The sequence below is a fragment of the Notamacropus eugenii genome, chromosome 2 (assembly GCF_028372415.1).
Source record: "Notamacropus eugenii isolate mMacEug1 chromosome 2, mMacEug1.pri_v2, whole genome shotgun sequence".
Taxonomy (NCBI): domain Eukaryota; kingdom Metazoa; phylum Chordata; class Mammalia; order Diprotodontia; family Macropodidae; genus Notamacropus; species Notamacropus eugenii.
This window is the reverse complement of record NC_092873.1, coordinates 82,883,347-82,895,610: the sequence shown is the minus strand read 5'-3', so window position 1 is coordinate 82,895,610 and position 12,264 is coordinate 82,883,347. Positions and strand designations below refer to the sequence as shown.

Genomic DNA, 12,264 nt, shown 5'->3' with positions numbered 1-12,264 from the left:
ATAAAATATTCTAAATTACTATTAATTAGAGAAATGCAAATTAAAGCAATTCAGAGTTACCACCTCATACCTATCACATTGAGTAATATGACAGAAAAGTGACAGATCTTGCAAGAAATGTGAGAGAATTAAGATACTAACACTGTTGATGGAGTTATGAGGTGATTCAACCATTCTGGAAAGGAATTTGGAACTATGCCCAAAGAGCTATAGAACTGTGCATACTCTGATGCAGTGATAACACTACTAGGTCTATGTCTCAAAGCAATTAAGAAAAGGAAAAGGACCTGCATGAACAAAAATATTTGTAGCAGTTCTTTTTGTGCAGGCAAAAATTTGATATTTAAATGGTGCTCATTAGTTTGGGAATGTTTGAATAAGATATGTATAGTTATGACGGGATACTATTGTGCCATAATAAATGATGAGCAGGATACCTTCAGAAAAACCTGGAAAGACTTGCATGATCTGATGCAAAGTGAAGTGAACAGAATCAGGAGAACAGTGTACACAGTTGTATTAAAACACATTGTACACATTGTATGAAAATCAACTGTGAATGACTTAGCTATTCTCAGTAATATAATTTTCCAAGACAGTTCTGAAGGACTTATGATGACAAATTCTGTCCATCTCACAAGAAAAAGCTGATTGAGTCTGAATGCAGATCAAAGTGTTCTTTCTCCCTTCCTTCCTTCCTTCTTTCCTTCCTTCCTTCCTTCCTTCCTTCCTTCCTTCCTTCCTTCCTTCCTTCCTTCCTTCCTTCCTTCCTTCCTTCCTTCCTTCCTTCCTTCCTTTCTTCCTTCCTTCCTTCCATGGTTGTCAAGCTTGTACATCTAGACTGGATTTATACAACCTCAGAGTTGGCAGGTACTTGAAAATTCACCCAATGCAAACCATGCCTGAAGGACAATCCTCTGCACAATTTTCAAAGAAATTACCAAATATTTATGTCACAGTGTTCAACAGAATGCAAGTTTCTTCAGGACAGATAAGATTTTACTTTTCTCCTTGTATTCTTACTGCCTAGCACAGTGAATAGTACAGAGAAGATACTAATGGTTGTAGTGATTATTTGAAAATCATGATAAAAAAAGTGGAAAAAAATCCCAATAGACTAGGTATAATTGTAGACATATTTTACCAAATGTTGAATGAACAATTACTAAGCCTGTTCCATAAATTATTATTAAATATTCAAAAACAAAGTAGTCCTCCAAATTTCTTTCCTTAGAGTAATGTGGTCTTGTTATCTAACCCAGGAACAGAGAAAAAAAGAGAATTATATACCAAAATAATGAATATGAATGGAAAAAAATAGAACGTTGGTCAAAAATACTAGAACTGTAGCTCTAAAAATAATTCATTTTGACCAGATTGGATACATATCAGATATGTCAGAATGTGAGTTTCAGCATTAGGGAAACAATTTACATAGCTAATCAATTATAACCCTAAGGCTAAAATCAATTTGAATGATGCAAATAACAGATGTTTTCCTAATAAATACAGGTGTAAAACAAGGATATACCCTTCCCAATCTATTATATGTTATAGTCTTAGAAATGCTTCTTGAGAAGAGCAAGAAATTAACAATAAAGATAAACACTATCAAAGAAAGGATGACACTATCCCAATTTGCAAAAGACATGGTAGCTTATTTAGAAAACCCCAAAGCATCAGCAAAGAGGATAACTGAGTTGTTTTGGTAATTAAATGGGATACATAATAATCCCCTAGATTATTAGTATTTCTATGTAATAAAAATAAAATCCAGGAGAAACAGTAGAAGGTAGTCTACACTGAAAAGCACTTTTGCAATATATAAAATACCTGAGACAACAAGATTTTTGCAAATACAATTGCAAAATACTCTTAAAGGAATGAATGCTTGGAGGGAATTTTATTGCTCTTGGTTCAGTCATACCAATTTAAGAAAATGATTACACTAAGTGAACTTATCTATAGATTTAATGCTTTGAGAAGTGAACGAACAAAGACATACATTCTCTAGAGCTAGACAGGACAATAATATAACTCGTTTTCAGGAACAGAATGTCTAGGATCACAAGAAAAATAATGAAGAAAAATTAGGAATGAAAATGATCTAGATTTCCATGCCCAAAATTATACCATAAAGTATAATATAATACATATAATGTAATGAGATATATATATATATATATATAACATAATCAAAACTATTTGATATCAGCGATAAAAATTAAAAAAAAAAATTACCAGTGGACCAGAGATATAATATAGAGTAAGAGTTTGTTGTGTTTGTCCTTCCCTCTCGAAGAGGGATCAGGATTATGTCATGACTTGCAGGTGACTTCGATTTGAGTGAGGGAGGGCTATGCAAGGCCACCAACCTCACTTTCTTCTCCTGAGTCATATGGGAAAGGAGGCACAATATTCATCAGGATGACTGGAAATGGCCCATGATGCAATGTGAGATCCTGGCCCATTCAGGTTTAGGTCTTATCACAATCTTACTTTGAGTGAGATACACCCATTCAGTGAATAGGCTTCTTTAAATAACTCAAGGGATGGCCCATTTAATTAAAGAATAAAAGGCAGACTGAGAGGGGAAGACCCTCAGGGTTCCTGGGTAAAAAAGAAACAATTACTATTTAGTTATTACATTTCTTGCTCAAGGATCAAGCCTCAAACCCAATTCACTCTGGAGGTCACACATTGGACAGCAAATCCCCACCCACCTAGCACAGAGTGGATGTAATAACTAAATAGTAATTGTTTCCTTTTTACCCAAGAACCCTGAGGATCTTCCCATCCTAGTTTGATTTTTTTTTTTATTAAAGGAGCCATCAGTTCAGTAACTTAAAGAAGCCTATTCATGGGATGGGTGTATGTGTATCTCACTCAAAGCAAGATTGTGATAAGACCTAACACTGAAAGGGCCAGGGTCTCATGTTGCACCCTGGGCCATTTCCAGTCATTCTGATGAGTATCATGTCGATAGACTCAGATGGCCCAGGAAAAGAAAGTGAGGTTGATGACCTTGTAGAGCCCCCCACTCACTCAAATCAAAGTCAACTTCAAGTCCTGTCATCACCTTGATGTCATGGTCCTCTTCGAGAATGAAGGACAAATACATCCTCATATTAGAGACAACTGAACTCAATAATTTACTGTTGGATAAACCCAAGAACAAAATCTACTGTGAGAATAAGACCTATTTTTAAATATTTATTTATTTTTAGTTTTCAACATTCATATCCACAAAATTTTGAGTTCCACATTTTCTTCCCATCTCTCCCTGCCTCCACCCCAAACTGCCTTGCATTCTGGTTACCTCTTCCCCCAATCTGCCCTCCCTTCCATCACATGCCTCCCTTCCCTTATCCTCATATTCTCTCTTGTCATAAGACAAGGGCAAGATAAATTTCTGTACCCTATTACCTGTATTTCTTATTTCCCCATTGTATGCAAAAACAATTTTCTACATTTGTTCCTAAAATTTTGAGTTCCAACCTCTCTCTCTACATCCCTCCCCACTTAGAAGGCAAGTAATTTAATATAGGTTCTTTATGTGTAGTTTTGCAAATGGCTTCCATAATAGTTAAGTTATGTAAGGATAATTATATTTCCCACAATTGTATCTTGCTCCATATTTATTCTATTCTTTCTTTTGACCTTGTCCTTCCCCAAAAGCATGTTCCATCCGCCCATTTGCCCCCCCTTCCGTCATCCTCCCCAACCAACTTATCCCCTCCTCCTCTACTTTCCTGTAGTGTAAGATAGATTTTCATTTCAAATTGAGTATGCATGTTATTCCCTCCTTAAGCCAAATATGATGAGAGAAAGCTTCACTTTTTCACTCTCACCTCCTCCCTTTTCTCCTCCATTGAAAAAGCTTTTCTTGCCTCCTTTATGAGAGATAATTTGCCCCATTGCATTCTCCTTTTCTCCTCCCAATATATTCCTCTTTCATCCGGTATTTTTATTTTTTTAGATATCACTCCTTCCTATTCAACTCACCCTGTGCTCTCGGTCTCTAGGTGTGTGTATGTGTGTGTGTGTGTGTGTGTGTGTGTGTGTGTGTGTGTGTGTGTGTGTGTGTGTGTGTGTGTGTGTGTAATTCCTATAACTACCCAAATACTGAGAAAAATTTCAAGAGTTACAAATATGATCTTTCTATGTAGGAATGCAAACCATTCAACTTTAGTTTAGTTTAGAAATCTTGTGATTTCTCTTTTCTTTTCACCTTTTCATGCTTCTCTTGATTCCTGTATTTGAAAGTCAGATTTTCTATTCAGCTCTGGTCTTTTTATCAAGAATGCATAAAAGTCCTCTATTTCATTGAAAGATCATTTTTCCTGCTGAAGTATTATACTCAGTTTTGCTGGGTAAGTGATTCTTGGTTTTAATCCTAGTTCCTTTTACTTCTGGCATATCATATTCCAAGCCCTTCAATCCATTAATGTAGAAGCTGCTAGATCTTGTCCTATCCTGATTGTATTTCCACAATACTTGAACTGTTTCTTTCTAGCTGCTTGCAGTATTTTTCTCCTTGACCTGGGAACTCTGGAATTTGGCTACAATATTAATAGGAGTTTCTCTTTTTGGATTTCTTTCAGGAGGTGAATGGTGGATTCTTTCAATATGTATTTTGCCCTCTGGATCTGCAACATCAGGGCAGTTTTCTTTGATAATTTCATGAAAGATGATGTGTAGGCTGTTATTTTGATCATGGCTTCCAGATAGTCCCATAATTTTTAAATTGTCTCTCCTAGATCTATTTTCCAGGTCAGTTCTTTTTCCAAAGAGATATTTCACATTGTCTTCTATTTTTTCATTCTTTTGTTTTTTGTTTTTTGTTTTGTTTTGTTTTTTTTGGTAATTTCTTGGTTTCTCATAAAGTCATTAGCTTCCATTTGCTCCATTCTAATTTTTAAAGAACTATTTTCTTCAGTAAGCTTTTGGACCTCCTTTTCCATTGGACTAGTTCTGCTTTTTAAGGCATTCTTCTCCTTATTGGGTTTTTGGACCTCTTTTGCCAATTGAGTTAACCTATTTTCAAAGATGTTATTTTCTTCAGCATTCCTTTGGATGTCCTTTAGCAGGCTGTTGACTCACTTTTCATGATTTTCTTGCATCGCTCTCATTTCTCTTCTCAATTTTTCCTCACCTCTCTTACTTGATTTTAAAAATCCTTTTTGAGGTCTTCCATGGACTGAGACCATTGCATATTTATTTTGGAGGTTTGGGATCCAGAAGCCTTGACTTTTATATCTTCCTTTGATGGGAAGCACTGTTCTTCCTCATGTGCAAAGATGGAAGAAAATATGTTTCCCAAGAAAATAGCCTTCTATAGTCTTATTTTCCCCCCTTTTTGGACATTTTCCCAGCCAGTTACTTGATTTTTGAGTCCTTTGTCATGTGGAGGGTATACTCTGGGGACCTGTAAGTTCTCAGTTCTTCCAACTTGGCACAATCAAAGGAGAGGAGTTTACTCCTCTATTGGCCTGTGCACTGGTCTGGGAGCAACCAAAAACTTTTCTGCCCAGAATCTAGGAGTAGAATTCCCTCTCCACAACCACTTCCAGTTCCACCATGCACTCCTCTTCACCCTAGGTCTGTTCTCATGTCTGAGATTCATATCAGCAGCTCAATTCCCCAAGGAGCTTTAGGCGGAGAGTTCCAAAAATGGATGCTGCTGCTGCAGTGGCTGCTGCTGGCAGTCCAGACTGCATTCCCTTCTCCTGGGTAAAGGAGCTTTCTCACTGACCTTTGAAGCTGTCTGTGGCATTTGTGGGTTGAGTAATGTGGGAAGTGCTTCTGCTGGTGTCTCCCTGAAGTCTGTTCTGGGTCATGTCCCTGCCGTGCTGTGGGTTCACGCTAACCTGTGCTCCATGACTGTTGCAATATAGCTTTCCTGTAGGCCTTCCAGGATCTCTTGGCCTGAAAATCTCTATCACTCTCTTGTTTTGTGGCTTCTGCTGCTCTAGAATTTGTTTGGAGTCATTTTGTACAGGTATTTTATGGGCTATGTGGGGGAGCTTCTACAGGTCTATCTTTCTACTCCACCATGTTGACTCCACCCTTTGATTCTTATCTAATCAGTTTGTAAGCCTTTTCTTTTTACCTTCACAATGATTTCTCCAGTCACTACCCTCTTTTTATTTCTACTGCCAAAATTCTTGTTCTAAACTTCATTACCTTTTATTTTTCCTATTTGGTCTCCCAACCACATATGTTGCTTTCCCTGTTAAAATGTGAGTTTCTTGACAGTAACCTCTGTTGCTTTTGTATTTGTATCTTCAGTGCTTAGCACAATGCTAGCACATATTAAGTTCTTAATAAATGATTCATTCACTCATTCTCTCACTCACTGAAATCAGATTAATCCTCCCTAAGGTCTCCACCACTCTACCACTCAGTGGTTCTCTATTACTTTGTGAAAAAGTCCAGGCTTCTTAACCCACAGTTCAAGCTCTACTAGATCACTACCACCACGTTTATTTGCAGGCATGTCTGCATCTGCCCTTCTTCATACATGTCTTATTCCAGGATAAATGAATTTTTAAATATTTTTGAAATAAATTTGGTCTTTGCAATTTTGTATGCAATGTTTCTTCTATTAGCAATGTGCCCCAGACTCAAGTTGTGATTGTTCAATTACCTTCAATTTCTTGATATTGAGCTTGGGTGCCACATATTTTAGAAGATTTCTCTGAACTTCTCAGCAGAAATGATTAGTTCTTGCCACAAATACTTGACATTCTAATGAATAAGACAATATGAATATATAAGTACATACAACACCCATAAAAAGAAGATACAAGGTAAGCTTGGATAGGAAAGCATAAGCAGTTCAGCAGGAATAACCTCATGTGATTAAGTCTGGATGAAAACTAAGGATTCTACGAAGCTTCAATAATGAGGGAGCAAGTTTTAGGCATGGAGGACAACAAAAGAAAGAGATGAAACATAATCTAAGTAACAGGAAGTGGACTAATACTGTACATGTTGTTGAGAGAAAGCATAGTGTTAAAGAAGTAGTGTTGCATGTAAACTTTAAAGGACAATCCAAATGAATTCTTTTCTATAACCACTGGATCACTCGTGTCTTGTCTCTCTAAATTTCTGGGTACATTTCATGAGGCAGAGGCAATTTGGTAAACAAAAATGCAAAATGGAAGGAACGCTAAAGAAAACTGGAATCTAAAGCATAGTGAGGTTGAGTGCTAGAGACTAGCTGGTGATGCTACTTATAGCAGGCGGAAAGAATGGTAAGTTCTGAATATTTACTTTTATATAGGGTACTGAAATTGAGGAAGGAGAATGGAACATGGAAGGGAACAAAAAGAGAGAAACTCAAGAGAGGAGATCCCAAAGGATGTTCTTTCCTGTATATGCATGGAGAAGCTCGCTTTTAACTCTCCCAAGTGGATTAGCTTGTACCCTGGAGCTATTTTAGTTAAGGTTCTTTCTATTCTTTTAAGGTACATTACTTTTGCTAAAGCACCAAGACCATCACCAGACAGATGAAACACTCCTCAGATTGGGAAGGGTTGTAGGTTTCCTTGCAGTCAACCTATTATCAAGCATCCTTGCAACTTTTGGCATACCCGTTGAATTTGAGGACTTTTCCAATCTCTGAATCTGAACATCTGATCAGAAAGGAGGAGGATGCAGGAAGTTCATATTTTCCATTTACTTACTTCGAGACTTGTCTGAGTGCTAAACCAAAAGACCCTGTTGATAACTCACTTGTTCCTAGTGGAAAGGGAGAATTTATCTCCTTCATATTATCATCCATGAATTTAGTGCTAGATCTATCTAAGTACTATGAACCCAAGGAGTGTCTTTAAATTGCATTTTCCAAAATGGTATTGAAAACAAGCCTTTTGTTTCTTCTAAACTATAGAGGAATAGATTTATATTTGCAACCTAGGGTGAAGCTCTTTTTTTTTAAAGGGAGAAACTTTTTCTAATTCATTTATACTAACTGACTTTCTAGTTTCTGGGTAATGGAATTGCATTCACTTCAGGAATTAGAATTTGGACCATGAGTTTTGGTCCAAATTTCTATTTGGAGGGCAATATAGGATGATTTACATTTATTTATCATTTTTATTGTTCACAAGGTACTTTATATGAATATACATATATCTTATACATTCACACACGTACAGACATATGTAAATTTTTTGCTCAGAGCAACATCAAAAAGTAGTGAAGTCACTTAGTCAAATAGCATTTCTCCAGTTCCTATTATGTTCTAGGCAGTGTGCCAGTCCCTGTTCACAAGTAGCTCGTAGTCCACTGAGTGAGATAATGTTCAAACAACTAAGTATAAGCAAGATATAGACAGGGTAAATTGTGGGTAATCTCACAGGGAAGACACTGATATTAAGGAGAATATAGAGTCATACATCCAGGAAGAGACCCTTAGAAGAAATCGTAGTCAAAAATCCTTATTTCAAAGATGAACAAACTATGACCCTAAGACTTTAAGTGATACTGAGCTTAAGCAGTTTCTCAGGTCACATGAGGAGTGAGTGGCAGACCTGGGAGTGGAACTCCAATGATGCCAAATGCAACATTTTTTTTCCACTGTGATTTGTTGTTCCTCAATACTTTCAGTAAAATACTGCATATATTTCTCCTCTTATTTTGTTGACCAGAAAGTTTAGAATCAGATGAATCATCATAGATCACTCATTCTAATACCCTGAGTTTATAAATAAGAAGACTGAGTTCCAGAGAGTTTAAATGACTGTTTCAAAGCATTATAGATAGCAAATAGAGAAAAATCATGATTGAATACTTGTCCTCTGACAAACCCAGTGATTATTTCCAAACACTTCCTTGTAGAGAGTTAGAAAGGTTTAAATGACCTGACAATGTCCATTAAATTAATAAACAAGTGGCAGAAATAGGACTTGAATCTTAGTTCTTTATCTTCACACAAGCTGGTGAGACAGCTAGGTGGTGCAGTGGATAGAGTGCCAGTACAGGAGTCGGGAAGACCTGAATTCAAATCTCACCTCAGACACTTGACAATCACTAGCTGTGAGATCTTGGGTAAGTGACTTAACCTCAATTGCCTCATGCTTGATCATCTCCAGTCATCCTGATGAATATCTGATCACTGGATTCAGATGACTCTGGAGGAGAAGTGAGGCTGGTGACTTGCACAGCCCTCCCTCACTCAAAACAAAGTCAAATGCAAGTCATGTCATTATTTCTCTGATATCATGGTGTTTTTGGGCAACGAAGGATGAACACACACACACACACACACACACACACACAGTGGTATATCCTCATGTTTTGTAGACTTTTTACCTGAAAGCAAAGTCATTTTGATGTTAATTGTTGGTGAAGATCACTGACTGGGCATGAGGTTGAGACTGGCATTATACTGTTAGATAATGTAGCAATTTAGAGTAATGTTTCCTTTAGAAGTAATACTTCAGAAGTCTTACTATTTCAAGAGAAAAAAGAATCAAGAAGGGCTGTAAGTCAGAGTCACATGTGGACCTGCCAATAATGCACACTCCTTGTGCAAGCCCAGAAAACAGCAAAATGACCACTTAAACAAAGAAAAATTGCAATGTGGTGTGTATAATTGGATATGAAAAGAGAAATTAGGATGTTATCCTTAGAAAGGGAGTTATGTTTTTTCAAAACCTCAAACACTTATTCCCTCCTCTCTCTCTTTTCTCCTCTTTCCCTTTTTTGTCTGTCAATCTCTCTCTCTTTCTCTCTCTCTCCCTCCCCTTCCTTTTCCTTTTCTCTGCCCCCCCTCTATGTCTCTCTCTGTCTGTCTGAATTTCTGTCTCTATCTCTCTTTCTGTCTCTGTCTTTCTCTCTCACACGCACACACACATGAACACACTCACATACTCCTTTCACTCCATGTAAATCCCTGCTCCTCCTATCTCGTTCTCAAGTTCTTGCATATTCATAATGTTCCTTCTGTTGCTTACCATAATAAAAACACACAAGGCAGAACATCATTTGCGGCAGAAGGGAGGTCTAGATGTTGCAGTTTACATGAGAGTCGTCTGGGGAGGCTTACTAATTCCAGTCTTTCCTCAGAGTCAGGAAGTCCATTTAGTGTGAAAATTATAATTGTCTAGTTATTTTCTAATAAGTTTGGTGCTTCTGATCAGCTGCAAAATAATTTCTTTCTTTCAAAGCATTTTTTAGTAATAAGAATTTTAAAGGATCTTCCATTGAAGTTGAGAATTGCAAAGGAAATTAAATGTTTCATTTCATGGAGTCCTCTCCTCATCTCAATGAGGAAATTCAGATATTTGTTGTGCTTTACCCTGGGAACATCATTTTTTCATTTATTGCCTCCTTTTACTTAAAAACAATGGTATTCCTACAAAGAAGTATCAGATATCTATGTATATGGGGAGCAGTAGCACCAACAAAAATAAGTAGAAAAAACCGAAACGTCATTTTTATGTGAAAAAGTATATATTTAATGGCACTATTCTCATTCACCCCTCTTCACGATTCTCTGTTAGGTTAAATTAAAAATGAGACTGTAAATTATTGTGAATATAAAAATAGATGATGGGGCTGGGAAAGAACAAAGAGAGTTGTTTCAAGAGTTTAGTAGTGATGTTGAAATCATCCCACTGATGTTTAATTTAATTCGGTTAACTTGATTGAATTCCAAAAATTTTTATTAGGCTTCTATTGCACATAGAAGACTGAGAAAGGTGATGGAAGAGGACTAATGCTTAGAGAAGTCATGAACCTTCTTCTCGAAAGGTTTGTTGTCCCTCACTTGTCCATACACCGTTAGAGATGTTATGATATCTTCGCACTACTCGAGGTTGATGTCATGGGGAACAACAATTACACTCCCATGTTTTGGTGTCATTTTAACAGCAGAATTCAATGATGCCTCAACCACAGGCTGGAGACAGAATAGCACTTCTTACCTTTCTTATGTTCTTTTGCAGTAATGCCTAACCATACCTCAGTGAATGAGTTTATTCTTCTTGGAATAACAGACACTCGGGAACTGGAACCTTTCCTCTTTGCCATTTTTCTCATCATCTATATCTTCATCCTTATTGGAAATGGTGCCATCCTGGTGATTGTCATCTCTGAGCCTCAACTCCATTCCCCCATGTATTTCTTCTTGGGTAACCTTTCCTGTCTGGATATCTGCTACTCTACAGTGATATTGCCCAAAATGCTAGATGACTTCCTCTCCACCCACAAGACCATCTCCTTTGTGGGCTGTATTACTTAGCTCCATTTCTTCCATTTCCTTGGTAGCACAGAGGCCATCCTTCTGGGTGTCATGGCCTTTGACCGCTTTGTGGCCATCTGTAATCCACTCCACTATATGATTCTCATGAAGCACCAAGTGTGCCTCTCCTTGGCTGCTATAACCTGGATCACTGGTTTTTTCCATGCCTTACTCCATTCCATTATGACTTCCCACTTGACATTCTGTGGATCCAACCATATCCAACACTTCTTCTGTGATATCAAACCACTACTGGATCTGGCTTGTGGGAACACAGAACTCAACCAGTGGATGCTTGAAACAGTGACTGGCACCATTGCTGTTAGCCCATTCTTCTTTATACTCCTCTCCTACTTCTACATTATCAGTTTTCTCCTTTTGAAGAGTCAGTCTTGTAGTATGCTTCAGAAAGCATTATCAACTTGTGCTTCTCACTTCGTAGTGGTCATTTTTTTCTATGTACCTGTTGTTTTCATTTATATTCATTCCACCTCAGGCAGCTCTATGAATCAGGACCAAATATTGGCCATCATGTACAGTGTGGTTACTCCATTTCTTAATCCACTGGTCTATACCTTGAGAAACAAGGATGTGAAAGGGGCACTGGGCAAAGCAATTAGAAAGAAATTGTGTCCTGAACACTTTTAAAGAACTATTCTGGTGATATTTTTAATTTGGGGAAAAGAAGAATAATAAATTTATTTGAATTTCTGGCTTTAGATATATGATGTGTTTGGACCATCATCAAGTGCTGACTTTTTTAAGTTATGAGATGAATGTGACTGAGGTGCTTTCTGTGGTTTAGGAACATTAAATAATGTGAAGTTCAGTTGATTTCGTCTCTAAACCTAACGTTCTCTCTCCAATTCTCATTAATTTTCATTCTATACTTCATGACTTTTGGAATATTCTTACCTACTGTGGTAGTTTCTGGTATATTAAAAAAAATGAAATCACCATATTACACCTATCAGATTGTCTATCATGACAAGACAGGAATATTATAAATG

General features: G+C 37.2%; 1 protein-coding gene across 1 annotated transcript; it reads left to right on the top strand.

Annotated features, from left to right (window-relative positions):
• The first annotated feature begins 10,960 nt into the window (after window positions 1–10,960).
• On the top strand, window positions 10,961–11,902 carry LOC140522706 (olfactory receptor 12D1-like). The gene is given in 1 exon segment (XM_072638016.1): window positions 10,961–11,902. A coding segment is annotated over 1 exon segment (942 nt).
• Window positions 11,903–12,264: the final 362 nt, after the last annotated feature.